We start from the raw sequence: 24,264 nt of genomic DNA on the forward strand, positions 1-24,264 counted from the left end.
GTAGAGCTGGAACAACTTACCAGTACAATTAACTGTGATCAAGGGCTAAGAAGTGGCTTCCTGATGGGTGAGGGCAGCTGCAAGAGGGGCTGAAGGACTGATACCAAATCCCCCACCACAATCCCTGATAAACTCTGCTTGTGGGGACCTTTCTCACAGGCAGGTCAAAGAAGATAAATCTACATACTGTTTCTGTAAGTCTAGGAAAATCTACCAATGCTGTCTCTTTTTGTTGTGGAAGTCCAGCATGTCATCTTGTGTTCTCACTGATATTCAAGGGCAATTATTACATTGCTCTCTAAGTGTAGTATATACTGCCTGTTTCTTGTTTTTACTGCCTTTCACTCCAGCCCGACTCTTAGTGTAATTTTGGCAGGTAATTTTATTTTATTGAATGTTTCAAATTCCATCTAAACACTGAAATCCTAGAGGCCCCTTTGTATAATCTCTTAGTAGGCAGAATTCCTGCTAAAGTTAATGAAAACACTGCCTTCACACCCCACTCCAGAAAAGCACATGAGCACATCAGCTCCAGTTTGGTAAACATGTTTCATGATATGTATGTACTCCAGTGCTTTACTGTATTAGAAACCTGCCTGAAGGGTAGTTATAGTGAATAATCAAGCCAAAGCACACACATTGTTGTGTGGTTGAGTACTGTGAACACTCATAAATCACAGCACTGTAGAATGGTTTGGGTCAGAAAGGACCTTTAAAGATCATTTAGACCACCCCCCCTGCCATGAGCAGGGACACCTCCCACTAGCCCAGGCTGCTCAAAGCCCCGAACAACCTGGCCTGGAACACTGCCAGGGAAGGGGCAACCACAGCTTCTCTGGGCAACCTGTTCCAGTGCCTCACCACCCTCACAGTGAAGAACTTCCTTATATCTAATCTAAATCTACTCTCTTCCAATTTAAAACCATTACCCCTTGTTCTATCACTACAAGCCCTAGTAAAAAAATCTTTCTCCATCTTTATTATAAGCACCCTTTAAATACTGAAAGGCTGCAATAAGGTCTCCCCAGAGCCTTCTCTTCTCCAGACTAAACAACCCACATGCCACACTATGATTTGCAGTATGGGCATTACCTTACAGTTGGCTTGAAAATAACTTGTTTCCTTTGCAATAGTCTATGAGATGTAGAATGAGGCTAGGAGGAATACATAGGAAGTAGTTTGGATACTTTACCTGGAACATGCCTCACAGGTTAAAAACTGGGAAACAAAGGCACACCATGCAATCACCTCTCCTACGTCACCTGTGCCTGCAGGACTGTCTCTTGCTCTTTTAACATTTTGGCCTGGAGCTTCCATTCTGCAGCTTGGTTCAGGAGCTGTGTTTTGGGCAACAGAGAGAAAATTGTTAGGTCTCTAGTTTATCAGTTGGAAATCCTCATCCTCCAGCTACCTATGCTTCTGCCACTGATAAGGAGTGATCTAACTTTCAGAGGAATGTAGTTAGAGGAGTTAGGCAAGACAGAGTAGTGCTATCCTGAGACATGGGACAAGGCATTTGGTTTACAAAGGCATATTTGAATAGGATTTCAAAACTACTTGGCATGAAGTGTGTAGTACAGTGGACTCTAAAAAGTGTGTATTTAACCATATCTTCACCAGACTTCTACAAAGTGAATATGATACTTTCTGGCACATTCATTTCAGCACAGTTCTGGCTGCATTCCTGCTCTCCAGTGAATGGCAAACTCCCTTTTGCATTAATGATCAGAACTTAGCATACATGTACCGTCACAGTCAGATGTGCCTCAAAAAATCTTTGAGATTTCAGAAAGGGAATGCATACTAAATGTCATACATTTACTGGTGTCTGTTATCTTTGGGCTCCATTTGCATTGACATGCTATCAGCAGAGAGTCCCAGCTCAGGGTGATAAATGTCTCACTTAAATCAAGGAGGCAGCCCAGGAAGAGCTTGACTGCAGTTTCATCCCTGGCTGCTCCTGGGAAGGTGTGATTCCCTGCTACAAGGTATTTGGCAAAATGACATTCTGATGCGCAGGCTGCAGATGGGAGGGTTGGTCGAGGCTGAATGAATCGTAGGAATGAGGTGTACAAGACTTTTTCAGGCTGCAGTTCTGAGTCAGCACTTCCAAAGTGTGCAGTAATATTCTAGCAATTGGTTTAATCTGAAAGCAGGAAACATTTACTGAAGTGTTAAAGAAATGTGCTTATTGCCTACCAAACATTTATAAAGCGTTTTATTGGTTAGGCTAAATATATTTTAGAAAAAAGAATGCTAATGATAGCTTGAGAAATGAGATATAAACAAGTTAGTTTGCCGCAGGACTTTCTTCTGTTGGATTAAACTGTACTGTTTAAAATAGCACAGTTGGGGTCTGAAAATATATTTAAAATAAAAGTGCTATGTAAGTTAACAGATCTCATATTGGAAGGGAAAGGTGAGTAGAACCACATGCAGAAAACGTATCTGACCCCTAATAAAAATTTTTATCCTAACCATTTTGTTGGGAATAACACATGTAAACTATTTGAATACCACCTGGCAAAAAAGCTGAGGATGTGCTCTACAAAGGCTGACTGAACAACATGATGAATTGTCTCCCTGTCTAGCTATTTGTGGCACAAAGTCTATATGAATTAAACTTGTAGCTTATATATATATATATATATATATAAAAGCTCTAGATATATATAAGCTCTAGAAAAATCTTTCCTCCATCAATTTGGCCTTTTTATATGGATCCACTGAATTTTTGCCATCTACAGTTTCCTAGACAAGAATGTTTCACAGCTCAAGTATGCATTCTATGAGGAAATACCACATTCTATTTGTTTTATACCTGCCTCTTAATATTTATTTTGAGAATTTAATTTGATGATTTGTTCAATGGACATAAGTCAACTTCTTGAGTTTAGATCTTGTTGACTAAAATTTCAAATAGGTTGTGTCATAGCAAGTAAAAAGAGATGGTAAGAGTAAGCCTAGGTTAAATGAGCCTCAGTTCATGCATTTGGAAGAGGGTATGTTTTACACACATGAAAATAATTAAATTTTTTTAAAGTTTGGATGAAATCTGGATTTCTAAGTTTCATGTTTCTTTGATATATACTTGTTTGAGGTTTGGGTTTGGTTTTTTTTTAGGAATTATAGGGTATCTGGTTTGAATGATTTAATGAAAAGTGCTTTGAAAACTTTCAGAGCTACCCAGTCTCTAGGCCAGTCATTATTTCCAAGAACTGGGTTTTTATCTGCATTTCTTCAATCTCAGCTAGGGTTACCTTCATACCCAGTGTGCCTGGGATAATGAAAAGGTCCCACCTTCCATACCATGTCTTCTGCCACAACGCAAGAGATGGACAGAGAAGGCAAAGAAAAGTTGTTTCTTTTGCTTGTTAATGAAATCCTTCTTCTCTCCTATTGACCCACATAGCCTTTGCAGCCAGTAAAAATCCAAGAGTTAATAAACTCTTTTGTAATGGAAGCAAGCCACACAGAGGTTTGCTCAAATTAGCACGCACTCTTATGCAGCCTGAGGTCACCTGCAAACACCAAGCTGGGAGAAAATGAATCAAGAGAATTGATGTACTTATTAATAGGCTATGAAGTGGTAACAAGGAAGCTGAAGTATAAAGAAATGAATAAATATTGCATGTGGTGTTTACAAAGCAGCACTTCAGTGAAATGCGGTGATGTTATACTATATTATTAGAGCTGTGATAGTGCTGGAGGCCCAGACAGTCACATCATTCTCAGGACTAAAAAAAGCCAGTCCCCAAGAACATACATTCCAATTTAATGACATGGATCTAGGGACTAGCTTAATGAAAATTAAGATTCCCTTTTTGCTGCCAGACTCTGCAAATTCCAATTGTGTAGAAATCTAATCAATACCTTCCAGTCATATACTTGAAAGCCACAGAAGCTTTAAACTGCAATTAATTGCACATCAGAGTTTGTATTACAAATGCTAAAAATGTATGATATAGTGAGGAAGTCCACGTAATATTGACCAGTTATGGATGATAGCAAAATTGCATCCTTAGGTAAAGTTGACCCTTCAGGAAGGCCACACAGTATAAAACCTTGCTCCTTATACAGGGAATCACATTCTTAGTTGCATGTGTAGGTGAATTGTGTGAGCAAAGAGATAACCTGACTATTGAGAAGTGACGTACAGAGGCTGCAGAATGGGACATCTCTCCTTGTCTGAGGTAAAGGAAGTTTTATATAGGGGCAAAGATTTCTACATGGAAGAACTGCCTAGGAAGACATCAAAGTGAGCCTTTAAGGAGTAATCAAACAGATAAAAGAATACAAGAATTTTCATTTAAAGACATTTGCAAAAACCTGAAGAAAAAGTCAGGCACAGGGATGTAATAAATGGTACGGAAAGGTTCTGAAAGCTGTTCCCTCAAATGACAGGATGTTGAAATGCAGTAAGGCTCTGACTTTGCACATTGCTGAGCTGGAGAGAGATACAACTAAATTAGAAGACTCCATCAAAACCACCTTGATTTCATACATATATACATTACTCCCACAGACGCTAGCACAATAGCTGGGTGGGTGGGACTAAGAGCTCAGCAATAGGATCGAGGTGGGAGACAAGTGTAGGCTAGCTCTCTGGGTCCTGGGCTACCTGTGATGAATCATGACACGCTAATTGTGCCTTGACTCATTGCATGGCTTTTGGCCAGGCACTTCAGTTCCTCAGCTAAATCTACCTTGCTCTGAGGTGATACAGCCATACACTGCCAACCTACCTCAAACGCAGGGTTTTTAAGCATGAGTTTGGACAGTGTGAAAAAAATATTCTTTGTACATGGTGCATATCATTATACACCCACTGCTTAAAGGCTTTGTAGCTTTTTTCCGAACCTGTTATTTCATAGGTACTAGTCATACACACAGCAAAGACACAAAGAAAATCTCCCACTCCCAAATGTAGATAGTGATGACTTTCACTGCTTTAAAAGACATGAAAGTATCAAAACTGTGTATATCAGTTCTGGACAAAATACACAAAGAGGGTTTGGCTAGAAACAGGGCTGGTTATAGGCTACAGGTAGCCCCAAAACTCACATTGTGTGACGCACAGCAAGAAAGGTCACTGATAGAAGGCTGTATGTGTCAGTTTTCCACAGAGATAATGTCTGTCTTTCACATCTTCTGTTTCTGTCCCCGTATCTGAAGTCTGGTGCTCAGTACCAAAACTCCCAGTGACAGCAGTAAAGTAAGCCCAAATTTGTTTATCATTGTAAGGGATTTCTTAGAAATGTTTCCTTGGGTTTGAATCTGACAAGAATCAATGGTCATGAATTAAATTTTGGGATTTGGCTTTACATAGGCCTCACAGTGACAGGGAATAACTCAGCTGGGACACAGATTGTCATGCAGTGACATGCAGATGTGCACATGGAGAAGCTTCCAGTCTTCCTCCTCAGTCTTTAATTAGGAGTAAAGCTGAGCAGGAGTGGGTCTCCCAGCTGCAAGATCAGTGCAGAGACAGAGGATAAGTGCTCTTATGGGCAATTTTTGGTAAGAAGTGTTTGCTGTGCTCTAGCTACAAGGCTTAGACCCCCACATTTTCATCCATATTTTATAATACCTTGTCCACGCTTGTGCTAATTAATCTGTTTCCAGATATGGGGAGGGGATAAATATCCTCTCTTTAGAGCTCTCTCATGCTGCTCCTGAGTTAGCTGGACTGGTGAAAGCTAAAGCTTTCTTCCAGCCGATGAGAGCTCATTGCTCCCCCTGAGGAGTTTCAGCTGCTGCCACCACCCAGGAGAGGGACTAGGTGTCAGTGTTGAACTCTGATCCTTTGCAGGTGTGAGGATTGCTGTGAAAATACCAGGCAGCCTGAAAAAATTAATTTTGGTCTGATTGAGTCTCAAGATGTGTGAGACCAGAGAGGAGTGCTCTCCTCCTGTCCCAGCTGTGCCTGCAGGGAATATCCTACCTGGAGCTGCTCCTTCCTGTCCCTTTCCTAGAGGTGTCCCCTCTGCCAGGTAGAGAGGAATGGCAGACAGGGCTGCTAAATGAATCCAGACCCTTCCTGCCCAACAGAGTCACTGACAGACCAATGTGGGGAAGGGGAACCTCTGCAAAAGAGAAGGGGAAGCTCTGTCACAGCAAGCAGCTCCTGTGGCCGCCTCTGCTGGCAAAACGGGACCCACGGGAGGACATCTGGGGAGGCTCAGAGCCTGGGAGGATACCAGCCTTCAGCCAACTCACTTTAATCTCATGTTTTTGTTCTCCTCTCTGATTGTTTAAATGTGCTCATTTATCATGTGGGGAGATGGGATATCAAATATCAGAGCTGTTTGAAAACTAATGGCATCACCTGACTCAGCGTCACTATGAATCAACTGTGTAGTAACGGTGAGTTAGCTAGAGCAGTCTTGCTCTAACCTACTGCTCTGCAGTTTGCTTCAAAACCTGTAAATGCCAATGAAAGCAGCCTTTCAGGGGCTGTTTCTTTACATTGAGCATTGACAGTAGCAATAAAAACCTCTCTGCTAATATATCACAGCTCGGACCTGAAGAACCAATATATTAGTGAAATAGCACGCAAGGCTCATTTTGGCCGAAAGTCAGATAAAAGGCAGGCAGATTAGAAGGATAGGTACGTATTCCTTTTCTTTCTGATGTCGCTCCTCGGCTTCCTTCATCATTTCCTGAGACTGCTCCAACTTGGCATCCACCAGTTTCTGTTGAAGTTCTCTGTGCTTAAATATTTTATCAAGGTGCTGCAAGAAAATAAATTCCGCTGAATGTGCAAGTTTAATTATGTACACAGATCTTCATGCTCATGCATGTACAGCTATCTACTGGAACATTCATCAGACAAAAATATTGCAAAATAGGAAGACTCCCCATCTATTGCAATTACTGAAAACCTACAGCACTAATAAGAAGAAACTGTGCCATAATTTGCATGGGAAGGGAAACCTGTTTACATTATCTATTTTGATTTATTGTAGGAAAAAAAAAGAAAAAGCCTTAGTGTCTTTGCAAGTTCTATGGTCTACATATGAAGTCAACAGTATAATCCAACATAAGCGAAGATCAAGTAACTGCTCATCATTAACTAAATATGCAGGGGAAGCACTTCTTTTGAGCTGTTAAGTGGCCAGCAGATCTAAGCCACTGTGTGGATAAATGTGTGAAGACACATTTCACCTGCAGTGCTTGGGAGCATGTGCACAGCTCATGCCATCCTTTCTGTGACACAAGCCCTGTACATCCCCTTTTCTCTGGCCACACGTGTGCAACGTGGGCTTGGAGGGCCTGGGTGACGGTACATGAGTGGGGATGTGGAGGAGGTCAGACCAGATGAATCAGAGGCCTCCCCCAGCCTGCAAAAATGTCTGGCTCCATGGTGACCTTCAGGTTGTGACTGTTGCTGATAGCCCTCTTTACTCTTGCTTCATATAAGTAAAACTTGCAGGAGCAAATATTCTGAGTGCATCCCTCTGCTTTACAATTTCTTTGCATAGAAACCACAAGACAAGGAATATACATTGCCTTTGTTCATCATAAGACTTCATACATGATGCAACAGATCTGGAAATTTATGTATTGTATTGGGCATTCCAGATTGTAAGGGCAGATTACTGATGTTTTATTCAGCATGATAATGTCTGGTTGCACTGAGGCTGACAGTAAATGTATTTAGAAACAATAAAAAGACCCACTATGATATTTGTTACTGATTGTCATAAGATAAAAATGGTAGTTTGGGATTTTACTGGAAAGTTGGGGTTTTTTTTGTGTTAAAATTTTCTGACCAACTCTAATGTTTACAGAAAGAATAATTTCCCATCTGCCTATTATCTGTTAGATCTTATGGTAAACATTGTGCCTGTAAAGAAGAATCTATTCCAATGGAAAGGGCCTCCTTTATCCGTCGTCTTGATTTTCTGCTTCTGGGGAAGGGTCAAAGCATTTACATCAGAGCCCTCCTCAGCAACCTGTATTTGGCATCACCAGCAGAACAGGCTGTCCAAAAAGATGGGATATGGGACATGCTCGGTGGGGACTTTGGGGGGAAGCAGGAAAGCAGTGCTGGGGGAGGTCCCTGGGGATTTAGGGGAGCTGTGAGGGGGCCAGGGGGCAGCTTAGCAGGCAGCTGGCACACCTTGCTGCTTGGGTGCCTCGGCCCCTCTCCCCGCAGCAGCAAGGGTGCTGTAGGCAGGGTGCTGGCCCGCACAACTCCTTGACCACAGAGTTTGCCATGTGGAGTCTGGCAGGCTTGCTGCATGCATAGGCCAGCTCAGATGGCAAGGCGTGGTGGGGGCTACCCTCACTACCTTCACAAGACACTCAAGCGATAGCCAGTGGGGACGCCAGGGTGCTTTCTGCATTCCCCTGGGGAATCTGGGTTTGCTGCCTGTTCCCACAGGCAGCCAGGGCATTGCTCTCACCTCTTCCCGCAGCTCATACTGGTCAATGATGCTTTTCAGCTTCTCTGCCAGCTCCGTGTTCTCCTGGCAGAGCTTCATGTTCCTCTCGCTTTGCTGCTCGATCTGAGCCTGGATTTCACTTAGCGTGCCCTGGAAATGATTAGTTATTTCTTTCCTCTTCTCATCTTCCTCCCGTGCCCGCTGAATTGTTTCCTCCTGTTGTTAAATGGGAGAGAGTGCAGTCATGTAAGTACGATGCATAATAAGCGGTTCCAGAAAGATACTGTTTCAGAGTAGCATAAGGCTTCCCTTTGAAGGATTATTCATGTTTGCATTCCTCTTTGGAGATTTTCTTGCTTTCATCTGCTCTAGCATTAGGCATGATTCTAAATTTACAGAGCAAATTACATAGTGGCCTTGAAAAAATTAGGGAACTAAGAATTTGCATTTATAAAGATGGATGTAGAGCAGAGTTTCAGATCAAAGCAAGCCTGCAAAAGGGAACATACGTGCATGTCTTGATTCATGATACTGCAGCGCAGCTTTTGCTTTGGAAGAAGATATGTAGTGGAAGTAGTCAAAAGCTCTTTTATCAAACTGCTTTTTGATTCCATTAAAAAATCACCCTTTAAAATGCCTCCTTTTAACTAAGAATCCTCATATCAAATTTATGGTCTCTGGGATTTTCATTTTTAAGAGAAATCCGTCATTTTCTATAGAATCCCTCCCAACTCCTCAGTTTTCTTGCCCTAACTTTTTAACTGATGCCAATATTTGCACTAATTTATTAGGTAGTGGAATCAAGGAATGCTTGTGGGCTGTTTCTTACAGAATCAAAACAGATAATCAGAATTTTGTCTGGAGAGAGATTGATGGATTATTGTTATTTCTTTACTCATTATTGAAATTCTGTTTTCGATTTGTTTATATTAAAGACAATGAAGAAAGAATCTGGATTCATTGCTTTGGATCCAGAAATATGGACTGTTTTTATTCCCTGCTCATTTGCTTCCAGGGCAGTCTGCCCTTCTGAGGAATGTAATCCTGATATACAGTGGCTAGGACCATATCTGCCATAGTTACAAATCATGCCAGAACCACATTAAGAACCCACTCCACAGCATGCAAATGGCATACTCTAATAAGGTTTCAACTAGCATAGTCATTTACATAAAAATCTCTGATAACACTGCATATGGATATTTTCTATAAATATACTCAAATAAAACCTTAGCTGACACTAATGAGGTATAATTTATATCATAAATGTGACATAAAAGGTGTTGATTCAGGCCTTACTCTTAAAGTAAGATGAATACCAAATAACCCAGTTTCTACTTAGCATGCACAACACAAGCCTGACCTTGGGCAACTGCTGTACAAGGTAGGGGCTGTTTGTCCTTTTGCTGACCGTGGAGTGATAGAGATGACAATGCCTTGGATGATGGGAGGATGGTATTGGAGCCATTAGTGCACAGAAATCACCATCAAGCCCTGCTGTGCTCTGCAGTTTACACAAGAACATGTGTGTACTCACAGAGTAAAGCAAAGTGTGACCCAGAATGACTCCCACTTTTAAGAGGAAGAAAGAATTTCAGATGGAGCTGGGAAAATTACCTGGGAGGGGGTCCTGATTCACTACCTGGGTTGGAAATTGGACACATGAAAAATTTGCAGCAAGATGTAAGAGAAGCTCTCCAATTTTATTTTTTTTTTTAATTAGTGAGAATTATTTTGAGTTAGCCTGAAACATTTTGCCTGACCAGAAACTGAGCTGTCTTCTGTTCATAGTTACTTTTTGTTTAATTCTTTTCAGTACAATAGTGAAATGGAAATGCTGTTCCAAAGTAGAGTTAAAAATGCTACTCAGAAGATGTTTTGGGCTTTAGCATTCCCAAAACAAAACATTTAATTTTCTTTTGAAAGGGGATGTTTACAAACATTGTCGTCCTTTTAAATTTTGTTTGAAACATTGACAAATTTAACTTGAATTCCTAGATAGTTTCAGTCAAGTCAGAACTCCATTTTACTGCTTATATACTGTTTAAAAGACTGCTCATACCTCTTAGTTTTCTACTGTATAGGTGCAGCCCTGAGCTGGAAGAAGAGTGAGCAGGTACTTTCACTTCAAGAATTCAGAGTGAGAAATTGAACTTGCATGTCTGGAGTCCTATGTCTATGGCTTCAAAATATCCTTCCTCAAAAATACTTTATTGTTTCAGTGGACCAAATGCTGTTATAACACGTAACTGCTGTTATTTAAAGCTCTCTGGAGTAATAAATCCAGCTGAATATAAAACAAAAAATTGGTGGATCGTGTGTTTGTCACACCAAATAGTTCTGCTACAAGGTGAAATGAGACATCTTGAGAGTAGCAATCATGCAAATGTCAAAAAAACCCCTGTGCATGTGTTACTCAGAGGATCTTATTTCCTGCTCATCCTCTCTTCTGAGGCAGAATAATTATACAGAACACAGAGACTGTAATACAAAGATTCATGGTTAAAGACACTGAGCCAGGAATTACTTAGTTGCAGGGCACAGTATTTCTCTTGACCTCTTCTCTTTCAGACATAAAGATATTTGAGGAGGATATTGGCTTGGGCAGGGGCTGGGGTGTGTCCCAGAGAGCTCCTCAGAGTCCCTCATAAAATGGCAGAGATTTGTTAAATCCCTGAGATCCCAGTTACAGATTAAAGGCGGGTGTGGGTGAGAGGAGCCGGCCGAGCAGAAAGGCAACTGCGTGGCTACGGCACTGTGTGAAGACCCACAGGCATTGCCTCTGCCCTGCACCAAGGAGCAAACCCCTCTGTGCCTCAGTGCTCTGCTGTGCCCCAGAGCTGGCTGCGATGCCGCCAGCGCCCTGCTGATGGTGGGCTGGTACCCTGTCCCTAAATTAATGCAGTTTCAATCTCAGAGGCCTTGAGGTGCTACTGATAATACCATGGGAATAGTGATGGGCCTTTGGAGGTGTCTGCTTTAGACCTGAGCCTTTACTAGCTGTAAAAGCCTGTGGCTGAGGCTGCCTCTGCACCGGAGCCAGGGAGGAGGCTGGATGCCCATGGTGCCACCCTGTGTTCCTGCCAGTTCTGCTCCGGGGCTGTGGGGCCAGCTCCCCTTCACCCTCCTCACCTGGCCAGGCACAGTCTGGCAAAACCCAAGTCATCAGCATCACCCAGGTTTTGTTATCACAAGGCTACTGCCCTAACCCTTTGCTTATACCTGTTGCTGTAACCTGAGAAAATGCACTTTTTTCCAATAGGCTCCCTTGTCCTTTACATTTCAAGATGCCGTAGTGTAAAGTAATATCCTTAAGTTTTCCCCTGAATTGGAGGTTTGAAGACTGGCTCCTGGTTTGTGCTACTGCTGTTGCAACTGAAGTGTTGGACTCCAGAGCTCCTGTTTGTGTGGACTCCAGAGCTCCTGGCTTGCTCAGTTATAGGGAGCAGAGCAGATGGTGTTCGGGCTGGTGACTTCTCAGCATCATCCTGGTGAATTCATCACATGCAAACCACCTTTGGCCTTGACAGCTGCTCCACTTTGCTTGTTCTTTTAATAGTTTTAAATTAAGTGTTCACTTTTAGTGAGAAGAATAAAGCATTGTAAATTCTTTTAAGATTTTCAGTTCTGGAAGACTAAAGTCCAGCCATAAACTATTGTTCTCTTTCCTCTGCCCTTTCTTAATCTTTTGCTCCATACCTACCCTATCAAAGATACATTCTTGTGTCATACTGCAATACTGCTATCACTCTCTTACATTGCTAAAATGTAAGAATGAATTGAAGAAAACCTTGTAAAATTAAGACAAGGATATCTTGCAGTTTGAGATTTATCATTGGAATGTGAGATAATTTGGGAACAGAAGGTCAGGATGTCCTCATACATCCTTGGGGCAGCTCAAGACTGTTGGTCTGCTGAAGTCGTATCAGCCAAGACAACATGAGCACGGACTCCTCATTTTCAATGAACTGTTCTCTCTGTTCCCAGGCACCACAGTCTGAGCCAGTTTGGAGCTGACCCCATAATTGAAGCTGTTGACTTTTGTGACACTTGCATGAAAGTCATTGTTTCATGCTTGGTAGCAAGAAGGACAAGGTACCTGAGATGCTTATGTCACCACAAGATGCTAAGCAGCCACCAAGCTGTCAGATAATTGGCAGAACACAAACACCACGCAGAGAAACAAGTTGCTGTTGGTCTTAGCAGAGCTGCTCTCTATTGCAGTGGGAACGCATTCTGCTATTTCATGAACACTTATTCCGCCTTTCTTGGAGGGAGAATTAAACATCTGTTTTCTGCTGTGAAGTGTAACTGTGAGGAAATAATCTGAATAGCTGGACTGTAAGTAAGTCAGATTTTGGGGCCAGTATCCAATACTAACCAGAAATTTTTCTTCTCTGATCTGCCCTGTGGATTTTCAGTGCAGCTCCACATTGCATATTCATCACCACTTGGCTGCACCGATCTCCACTTAATGGGAATTCCACACACCAGATGAGTGAAGATGACATTTACATGATGTGATGTGCATATACTGTACCACATGCCAAGTCAGAGGAGGTTTGTGATCTGGACAGGCCAGGTTTCTCCTTTGCTATTGAAATGACACAATCTCCTACATTTTTTATTTTCCATGCTTTGGAATGTAATCAGAAGTGCTAATCCCAAGTGCTAAAAAATTATGAATCAGCTTCTCTGTCCTGCCAAAACTAAAATAAAAATTACTTAAGCAAGAGATTTTAAAAATAACATTTAATGGATTCTCCTGTTTTGGGCCCTCTCAGTACAGTCATAAGTGAAAGAAAATTAGACTCATTTAAATAAACAGAAGATGAGATTCTGGAGATTCACAGATTTCTAGGAGCTAAAGCTTAAATTCAAATATTCCAAGAGTTATGTTAGAATTCTTAGAGAGACAAAACTGGATAAATATATTGAATGCTTTTGTTTATTAATTTAATCCTCATTCATTCTGCAAGTGTGTTTTGTCTTACTGTCTTATTTAACTTCGGGGTTTTTTTACACTGAAAGCACAGGAGCCAGAGGAAAGCTAGTATTCTGGGTTTCTTAAAAGGTCTCCAAATCCTTCGAGAGAAGTGGCCAAAATTTGCACACTTCTTCCTACTACAAGATCAGCTCAGGTACTATTTCAGGCTCACCTGGCATAGGTACAGAATTAAAAATCAGAACTGAGTCTGAAATGGATAGGTTTATTTAAACTAATCCCAAAGTAAAGCAGTCCAACAAGTGGGAAGATGTTGGAAAGAGACTTTCCTAAACATAAAGACGAAATGTGTAATTAAATATTTATATGCAAAGAGAAAGGAAAAATCATGATCCCTAGTAGTGAGATTAAAAAGCATGTGGTAGATGGGAAATCATGTGAGGAATTAAAAAAAAACCTGTTCCAAATGTTTCCCAAATATAATGAGTTTTTCTCTAAACCATGTTTCCACTGATTTGTTCAACTGATTTCTTTGGTTTAGAAATCTCAGTTAGATCTGTGCAAAGCACTGTACACTGTATTCTTAAATCACTTTAAAATTGGTTTGTATTTCTGTTGAAAGATTTTGCTCAAAGACAGTCTGGTAAATCATTGTGGATCAAAATCCAGGTATAGCTCAGGTTTGGTACAAATGACAGGCACAAATTTAATTGGCACTACCAGCTTTGCACTACTATACCTGAGCACACAGAGATTTGCTTCTAGTTTTCCTAAATACCTGTTAATCTGGCTTTGTCCTTCTGTTAATGCACAGTTTGAGTGTATATGTGGCCATTTCCCCTCTCAGCTATATTCTTAACAATGTACAATGAAAGTCCGAGCTAGACCCTGAAGGCTCACTCCTGAGCTGATGGAAATGAATGAAAATCCATTACAGTTAACAGAAGTTATATCAGGTGAAATTCTCACTGCTGACAATTCATATGTGTAATTCTATACATAACTATATCCCCATGAAGAAGGATTTTGAATAGATCAAAGCAGAGGCTTTTTGTGTAATAACACCACCATCACTAACGTGTACTCAGAAAAAAAGATCACAACAGAAATATATTCTTGAACCTATAATTTTTCAAGAAGCATAATCATATTATAAATTTCACATTTAAAGGGCGTGATGCACCAAGCAATAAGCAGACATGGCATATGGATCCCAGCCTTTTGACACTCCTGAAAATTTCCTTTTTGAACCTATTCTTGTAATCCACACAACTTCCACAGTGTTGGCATTCTTCCTGTGTTGAGGTTTGATGTCTTGAGGCGAATGTCCTGATTGACTAACCCTCACAGAATCACTTGAAATGCCCAAGTGCTCAAATTACATGAAAACACCCACGAGTCTTCTGTGAGTCCCCTGGAGTAAAGCTGGTGTTCCAATTGTTCAGTCCACACACAAGCATTCCCATCTGTGGTCTCAGGGACCTGGTCTGCTAGCACCTCTGGTTTTCCCTGCTCTGAGCTCCCTGACAAGGCAAGGAGGGTTTACAGCTAATGTGGGCAAACGCAGTGTCCAAAAGTGCTTGGATATTTCCAAACGAGGAATAAAGGGGTCTTGGTGTAAACAGGCCTCAGGACCAGAGTGTATCTATGATTATGTATTGCAGGTGCAGATGCAAACATCTCTTTGATTTGGCACTAGACCAAGATGGGATGGCATCAGCATCTTCTTCCCCCTCAACTGCCAGGTACCTGAATAAGGCCACCACTCACCTTGAGGTTTTTGTTGTGCCTCTGGAGCTCCCGGCACAGGCTCTCAAGCTTGCTGCGGGCAAGGATGGCTCGGCTGTGCTCACTCTGCAGCTGGTCCTTCTCCTTGGTGATCTGGGCCTGCCTCTTCTGCAGGTACTTGAGCTTTTTCTGTTCTGCACGATGTTCTTCGAGCTGGGCAGGGAAGAGGGATTAAAATGAAACAATGAGGGACAGGAAAGAAAAGAAAATGAGCTCTTTTGGTTTGGGGAAAGTCTTTACACTTTCTTAAACCCTTAGGAAATATTTTGTATTTATCAGTCCTAATGGAAGAGGAATGAGCATCCTGGAGGGAGTCCCAAGCCTACTCGCTGCAGCAGTCCCAAGTGTGCTGTAGTGTGAGTGGGTGAACATAGTTTTTAAAACTCTCATCGCACCATTCCAGTCCTTCCTTCTTTGGTTTGAATTTCTTTGAAGGACAGCTGTAAGATTTTTATTTTTGTTTCAACATTAGGAACTGGAGCAGCCAGTTACATGGTGAGATTTCACCAGATCATGAGATAACACAATAGCTGCTCATTCTGAAGCTTCCTGAAAAAGAAGTGCCTTCCTAGATACCCAGGAACCTGCTGGAAAAGACAACAGCAAAAGAGGTGCTGAAGACCAGGGATGTCATCTGTGTGTGGGCTTTGCTGCTGATGGAGGAGAATACTCTTCAGGGAAGAGTTCCCCAAAACAATGCGTGGGCACCTCCTCTTCCCAGGCTCCTCTTACTCGAAGAAGCATGTGGGAGCATCTGTCAGTTGTGTTTCTGGAGGTCTCGTTATCAATGGGGGGTGGGTTATGGTGAATCAAACCTCTTTGAGGCTCTTTGACTCCATGCAATTACTGAAGAAAACATGAACAGTCCCTGACATTCACTTGGGAACCTGCTGTTCCTGTGGATGCGTGGCTTCTGCCTTCCCTAGAGGGGTGGCAGAGAGGAGGCTAAATTTCAAGCAGGATGAGGGGCAGCAACAGAATTGCTAATAGCAGTCCCTGCACAGACTGGTCATTTCTTCTGACACGTGCCTATTACTAGCTGTTTTGAAAAAATGTCCTGCACTTCAAATTAACACCATAACAGTCATGTCAAAGAAGCATTTCACCTCTGAAGCTTTTAAAGATTTCATCTCCTGTTCCAACACACAGCAGCCCTCCTTGCTGTATTACAGGCATGCATACATTGTGAGATATTTCTGAAGTCCAGATGTTTTCTGATTGAAAAACAGAGGCACATGAGTTGCAGTGTGCAAAGTTTAACAATAACCATTCCTTATTAATGTTACCTTATCTAATAATATGTTACCAATGTTACCACTAGTATTATTAAAGCCAGTATGACTGAGAAAGCCTGTGAGTGCAGGGGAATGATGTGCAGCTCAAACAAGACAGTCAACAGGCATCATATTTTACACTTTCTCTGCCTGAGGATCTGTTTTCTGCAGATGTTCTGTAATTTATGCTTACAGTAGAGAGTTCTGTATATTATCAATCAAATCACAGCTAGGCATACCACAAAACAATGCAATCACCAGCTTGGATATATTTACAGTTTATGCCCAACTTTCAGCATGCGTATTGAGTGTTTCTACCCCCATAGATCAGAATAGGGGCTTTTGCATCTAATCAAGCTACACTAGCTGAAATAATTTTTCCAGCATTGTAGGGAAAAAATAGCCTCTATGTAATTAAGGCTGAGATTTGTTTTCCTTTATAAGCTTGATTTTGGCCCCTTCCCCTTCTCTTTTAAAAACATAAAAAAGGTTCTTTTTGCTTCACATTTTGCATGTGCATCCTGTGCTGAGCGGATAATGATTTATCTAAATTTTAGATGATTCACTCAAGCTGTGCTTGAGATAGGGGGCTTAGAATAAAATAGACTTAATCATGATATGAGAAGTCTTCCAGGCATTTTTTTTTCTCTTTTTTTCAATAAAAATTACTTGCACTAGAAACTTGTATTTCAAAGTTCTCAGGAATGTCTAAGACATGGTGTTGCTTTTACACTGAAGAAGGGTATTCACTGGTAAATTGGAATGACAAAAGGGCTGTCAATGGTAAATTTTTAAGAACAGTTAATGAAATATTAGCTAAAATTAGCAACAGATAGAAGGAATTCTGATTTTGGAAGGCTCACCTAGAGGGAGATAAACTCTCAATTTAAGAAAAATTTTTATCTTGACCCCACTGCAGACCAGTGACAACACTCGTTGTGTATAGTTCTTGCACTCAGCAACTGTGAGACCCTCAGAACCTTTGCAAATAAACTGTTCACAAGCAATTCTGCAACAGCTGTTTGTAGGCAAAAGCTGAAGTAAAGCACAGTCTGCTTTACTAACCCCAACCACTCTGCCCACACCAGCATTAGTGAATATAATGTTCTCCGATGGTGAGTAGCGTGTCACAGCTTGTGCCCAAATGGCTCCAGTGTCTGCTTCCCCATCCCCACAGGCACAGCTTCCTTCACACCAGTCTGTGCCCTTCCCTGATGCCTTCCATTTGCTGTACCCATCGCTATAGACTGTGCCAGGGCATGTGCTAACAGTTAAATAGCATATAGCTGGGTGGCTGTGGGGAAGGGCTGGTGCTGCAGAGGGTACTCGAGTACAGACAGCCCCTTAAGCACAGCCAGCCGCAGCACTACCTAATGCAGCTGAAGCTATTGCCAGCACCCAGCTCAGCCTGGCACATGGCCGCACCTTCCCCTGGGCCGTGCTGCAACAAGTGCTTGTGTCACCACATTGTTCACCAGACCAGGGAACTGATCTGGATGGAAAACAACTCAGCAAAACCAAAAAGCGACCTGAAGTGTATGATGGGGATGGACAAGAGGAAGCATGGAGAGTGGTAACTACTACAGCCGACGGCTGACAGGTTATTAATCACGCTACACCCCTCAGTCACGCTGAGTGAGCAGTGTGAGGCTTTCTCCAACAAGCTTTTAGTTGTATTTATTAAAATATTTGGTTTAATGACATTGCATATCAAAATTGAATTCTCTGAATTTATGTTTTAGCACCTTTTTCCTGCATGGGTTACTAGCAATAAAACCCCTGTTTTATACAGGGCTCCGATGATGTTTGAATGCAGTGGAGAGTATATAATAGAGGGAGAAGACGACCTATTTCAGTTAATTCATGGGCATGAAGTCCCTTTAAGCACAAGCTAAACCATAAACAGCCTGAGCACAATTTATGAAATCAGAGAATTTTACATGAAAAAAAGGAAGAGTTGAACTTCACATTATGATGAGACATGGACAAATCTGTGCATAAAACCAATTATAAAGTCAATGTTCTGCTTGGCACATTTTTCAGTACTCCACAAACTGTAAAATGCTGCAGCCTTTTCATTTGTAAGATTTCCACAGCTTATGGCCATAGAGTCCTTTAACTACTTAGAAGAAAACACTTGACCTGAAAATAACCCATCTTATGTATGGAGAGAACAGGGGTAGGCAGGTGGCAATGTTACAGGGGTGACATTACGGTGGCAGGGGCTTTGACTCTTCATTTCACTGTGTTGTGGTTTATCTCATGATTAGCATCAGTTCTCTATTCTCTGATTTTCTACTTCCTAATATTTTATAGTAAGCCCTGTATTATTTTCATTTTGATTAAATCACTGATACATAAATTAAAGCAATACCTGCTTACAGAGGTATACAAAACTCCTCGCAGAAAGTGAAGGCAGGAGACTAGAGAGTAGTCTCCAACATGGGTCAGTTTGGTAGATTCACATTTAAGTACAAATATTCTGCCTCATAAACGTTTTAACCCAAAGTCCAGCTTGTTTTCCTCATTTTTTACTTCTTTTCTCCTTCTCACCCATAATTGATTATCTGACCCTTATATTATTTTGAGATTCACTTAACAGGACAGATGCTACTACTACATGAGGCTTGCCCGTGCTGCATGGCATATGTTTTTTATACCTTCCTGTATAGACACTTTGCACAGAAAAAAACCATGCTGTACTAACCAGCTCAGCATACTTCTTAAATAAGAGGTCCAGCTTCTCCTCTGGAGTATTCAGCTTGTTCAAGTTTTGCATCAGTAGGGTGGCTTCCTTCCCTTAAAAAAAAAAAAAAAAAAAAAAGCAGCATAGATTTGATGGTAGAGGTGATTTGTAGTTGATGTACTGTTATGAAATTGATTGCTTGATGCATGAATCTGTAAAAACTCGGGGAGAAATGATGCATTTTGGAAGGAAGGGACTAATTTTTGCTGTGAATTTCTGCATTTTATTTCTCCCCATAAGAACAAACACACTTGAATTTTCCTCCATTTCAGACCTCAGTAATGTGCCATCTTCTAGCAAAAAGCATTGGCTATGAAATGCTTTTGTCCTGTATAATCTGAATTACATTTACTGTTTTTGCAACATGACTGGGTCACATATATGGCACATTTTACTGAAATAGGATGGAAAGGGTCTGGAACCCAAAGGCTCAAAACCCAGATCTCTTTGCAGGCAAAAACTGATCAAAGATGATATACTCAGCTTCTGTGCTGCTCAATCTGTACAAGAGATAAGAAAGATTAAATTAGGTATGGAGACTATGGTGTGGATGAAAACAGAGAGTAGTGAGTACTTCAGCCTGGTCTGGGCTACATGATAGTGGTGTAAATCAGTTCCTTGAATTGATGAAGAGAGTATGGATACCAGAGACAGTCTAATAACTCCCTGAGCATGCATGGCTAAATCACAGCATAGCCATTTATGTACTGGTTCTCTTCTGATACCTCTTGGTATTCATTTCAGCTCTGAGTATGAGCTGGAGCTTTGAACGCCACTTCTTCATCAAACAAAAAATGTCCCTGGTGTCCCTGGAGATAAAGCTGGCTGTGGTGCCAGGGGCTTGGCCGTGCTTTTCCAAATGCACCTCTTTCCTGAGACAGTGAGAGAAAATTGGCTTTCTGCTTTAGGCTGGACTTTTTCTCCTTCAAGTCTAGTGCAGTCCAGGAGTACTGCCTGTGGAGAAAATCCACTATTTCACACTGAGATCTCTCTACGGCACCAGTATAAATAAGTTGAAAAGAGCTAAAATCAAATTCTGCAGTTGCAAGTGCAGCTGGAGAACTGTGCTTTGGTAGTATTTACACTGATCTTGGAGAGGTACCAATAACTGCACCAAAGACAAGGCTATAGAAACCAAGGAACTTCATTTCTCCTGGATGTTCAAAGAATTTAGGTAAAAAAAAATCTGTGCTCTGTCCTATGCACAGTCCCTTGTCCGTAAGAACGTCCGGCAGTGATTTTTCTATAGGCTTAGTTGGGTTGGGTTTGGACTCTCACGCAAAGGAGAGTCTTGAAGATTGGCTGGAGTTAAATGTAGGAAGGGAAATAAATTGCATGTTTGCTAGATTGGGATGTAGCTACATTGCTCTCTAGTGGCTGCCCAGCAGAAAGGACATACTTTACAAAAACTAGCTGAGACCTCATTCTAGCTCAGCTAACAGTGCCCTGCCATGGCCGAAGTGCTCGCTAAGCACTGTGCTTGGAGATAATAAGAGTATTGGCTTATTTCATATAGTCTGTGATGAGTCCAGAGCTCTGCTAGATGAAAAATAACCTGGATGTGACAGTGAATTTTTGTGCAGAGTCCCACACCACACAGTAGCACCATTATGCCTGGTGAGAGGTCGTGCCTGAGGTATCAGGGGAAGAAAAAATTTCCTGAGGCACAAATGAGAGACCATGTTGTCCTTTGTCTAAGAAGCAACTTTCTGCAGTGTGTCATCAGACTCACAGCTTTGGCTAACTAGTTTGGGTGGCCCAGCAGCACATTAGAATTCTGTGATCTAATCCTAACCTTTTGTCTTTTTAAAAGGACTAATATCTGATACAGACTACATGTATCTGTCAGGTAATTGATGAAAATAATTTACAATTAGAGAAAAGTTATATTCTAATTTTCAATGGTAACTAGAGGTCCCTGTCATCCATGGCAGAGGATTAACATGGGAAAGAGCAAGGACCAGGGGTTTACATCTGTTTGCAGAAGGACTGCGTAAGTACATAAGTACTTGCCTAGACCTTTCAGGATTTTCTTCTCTAGCTTTTGTTCCTTGCTGCCACTGGGCTCCTTTGCTCTGGAAGCATTTCCAGGAGCCAGCTTTTCCTTCTCACTCTCCTCATTTGCATCTTCATACTCCACATCCTCCATGCTGCCTGGGTCTCCCTTCTCAGGCCTGTCGGTTCCTGTAGCAGCACTTTCCTTCTCCATCAGGCTTGCGGCAGACCCATAGGTTTTAATAATGTCCTCCAGTTGCCGGCTGAGCTCCTCTGAGATGTCGCAGACAGCTAACCCGGGCCGGGTGCTCGGCAGTTCTGCAGGGGCTGGAGCTGGGGGCTGTGAGTCAGCAGCAGGTTTGTCCCCATGCTGCCCCTGGATGTCCTGCCTGGGCGAGGTGGGGCACTGCTCATTCTCCATGCTTGGTGCAGTTCCTGACAGCAAACAAATGGAGGGTTAATTTTAAAGTACATGAAATTAGTCTTCTAACTGTTCCCAAAGCTCGGCCAGCATGAGTGATTTTGTGTGGAATTTGGGATGGCAGCTCATCGGTTGCCTCTGGCTTGATAAATATGTCGCACTTAAATGAACAACCAAGGTGATTTGCCTGCAGGGAGAAAAGCAAATTATATACTTTCCAAGAGGAAAAACCTGCCCAAACCTAATACTTAAAAATCAAAACCTTTTATTCCTGTTGCCAGCAATAACACACAAAATGACACCTGAGTCATTTATATCATTTCCCTCCCTGAACTACTTGCCACGTGTTTACTTTTCTTGATCTGTTTACGTGCAACACTAGCTACTGATATGGGCAGCTTCACTTCAGAGCTGCATCCGTTTCATTTCCTATTTCTCCCCCACTGACACATCTTAAATCAATAATAATGAAAAAGGAATATTTTAAATTAAGCCAGTGTACCAGAAATTGTGCTGTGCTCTTGGAGAAGCTAGCCTGGTGTTTGATCTATGAGTGGCCTGGCTTGGTACTGTCACAATAACAGCAAAGAGTAAGATAAACAATTATAAACTGCTCTTCTCTTGTACTTGCTGCATGCTGCTGACAGTTTGTTTGACAAAGTACAAATACAGAATAAATTAGTGAAGTAAAACGGAGCAGGTGTAACATGGGTTGATAGTGTATGGTGTTTTCTGGGGGTGAACTTCACACAATTTTTTTCTGATTTGCAAAGGGAAGTTTTTGTTTTCCCATGTCTTTGAGTGGCGGCACTCAGCCAGGTGAATCCAGAGCTCCCGACATGTTTGTGTTCGTCCAGAGGCTGCTCTGGCTTACCCAGGACCTGGTGATGAGGGTGTCGGTGAAAGCACCCTGGGTGCCTGCACATAGCTACTGCAAGGCGTGGGCCAGCAGACACAGCAGCTTTGACTGTGCAGCCAGAAAACTCAGTGTAGAGAAGGGTCCTTCCTTATCAGAGTGGTGGCAGTGCTGCTGTCACCACTGCACTGCCTGCATGAGGGGTGCACAGCTGGGTCCCTCACTGCAGCTAGCCCCCACTTTTGCTTGACTACAGTACTCTCTACTCTTTATAGCCATGAGTCTTTTCTCTCTCTTTTTCCAGCTGATTTCTGTTCCTCTCTTTAATGTTATGATTTATGATGGTGCCAGTGGAGAACGACAAGAGGAAGAAGATTGCTTTCTTGGTGCTGTTCCAGTGTCTGAGGTGGCTGCTGTCTTATTTTTTAAAAGACAACTTGCTTTGAAAACACAGAGCTAACTGGGAAGCACTTTGTTCCTCGTTCAGTTGGCCATAATGTATATCTTCTATGGTGTTTACATTTTTATAGTGTTCAAAAGGCCAAAGGCAGTATATGATAAGAGATATGTAATTTACTGTAATACATGAGTCGGTGTTTGTCATTAAACTATCCACAGTCAAAGTGATGTTTGGAAGTGCAGTGACAGCCATTGCTAAGGTAACGTTTTTCAAGATGTGATTGTCTAGCTATTTGACTGGGCTTACAGATAAGATAGTCAAGTATTATGGTTTAGCATCTCTCAAGCAAATAATTGAAAGCTTTGAGTGGGGCTCAGGATGTGCTTGAAAACTGTTAGCTATAAATCCATGCCCCTGCAGTCCTCCCACAGGTACAACTCACCAGCAGGAATGGCTCGGGAAGGCGACTGGACCTGGTCTCACAGAGAGACCCTGTCTGACAGATCCATCCCATTCTTTCCTTCCTGCTTGTGGCATGGTCATTATATCACTGCAAAGCGATTGTAAAATTATATCCATCTGATTTCTTGTCACACTGAGTTTAATTTACATTGAAAGATTAGAGCCTGCATGTGCAATTTAGGTAAAAAAATCCAGATAGCATGAATGTTAGACTACAGTTTGTGATCTTGTTTTAACTAGAGTTAATTGACTGCCAATTAATTCAAGGTCAGTAAGATTACTGTAAATGTTAAGCTAAATGCTCCACAAAATATGTGTTTATCTCTGACATGTTCAGACTAGTGTTTACAGTTGTATTCATTAATTTGAGCTAATTGGCAATTGGCGATCAATCAGCTAGAAAACCCAGGATCACCAGCTCTTGTCTAGACAGAACAAAAGTCCCACAAAGTATATCCCCAATCTAAACTAGCTATTTTTGTAATATGTTCATCACAGAACAGGATTGCTAAATGCTCCATTTCCAAATCTGAATTTCTCTTCTGAATATCTCCCCCTCTTTGTAAGAAGGCACAAGTCAATGCAGTTCTCACTTCACCCCAAATCTCTCCCTTGACTGCCTCCCAACTCCCAAGTGCATCACTCATAGAGCAGCACCATCCGGCTAAAGATTTCCTCCTACGTGAATCATGAAGCATGCCTGCAAACACAGTAGGCTTTAAATCAAAAGCAGCAATTGACTTATGCATGGTATTTCTCAGCAATAAGGGAAAAACATGGGTGAATGAAAGAGAAACTGGATGTTTAGAATCAAGGACACAAGATGTTTAAAAGCTGGCTTCACAGGAAATCTTCCCTAACATATATTCCTGGCTAGAAAGGGATTAGTTATAATCAGTCTCTGAAACCATGGAAATTCACATCTGCTGAGGTTCAGGCCTCCAGCTTGGAACAGTGAGCGGGCAGGAACCACAGAAATACCCAGTG

The 24,264-nt window shown here is 41.8% G+C and overlaps 1 protein-coding gene across 1 annotated transcript in view; it reads right to left on the minus strand.

Annotated features, from left to right (window-relative positions):
* Positions 1-21,559, minus strand: part of TXLNB (taxilin beta) — a 28,926-nt gene extending 7,367 nt beyond the window's left edge. Inside the window, exons 1-6 of the mRNA XM_026844746.1 lie at positions 21,157-21,559; positions 19,105-19,196; positions 15,106-15,276; positions 8,412-8,606; positions 6,615-6,734; positions 1,263-1,337 (exon numbers count right to left, since the gene is read on the minus strand). Of these exons, the coding sequence (XP_026700547.1) occupies positions 1,263-1,337; positions 6,615-6,734; positions 8,412-8,606; positions 15,106-15,276; positions 19,105-19,196; positions 21,157-21,559 (1,056 nt within the window). The remainder of the gene's footprint in view (positions 1-1,262; positions 1,338-6,614; positions 6,735-8,411; positions 8,607-15,105; positions 15,277-19,104; positions 19,197-21,156) is intronic.
* Between the last annotated feature and the right edge of the window lie 2,705 nt (positions 21,560-24,264).

Source organism: Athene cunicularia (genome assembly GCF_003259725.1).
Source record: "Athene cunicularia isolate RWA chromosome 3 unlocalized genomic scaffold, athCun1 chr3_part1, whole genome shotgun sequence".
NCBI classification, from domain to species: domain Eukaryota; kingdom Metazoa; phylum Chordata; class Aves; order Strigiformes; family Strigidae; genus Athene; species Athene cunicularia.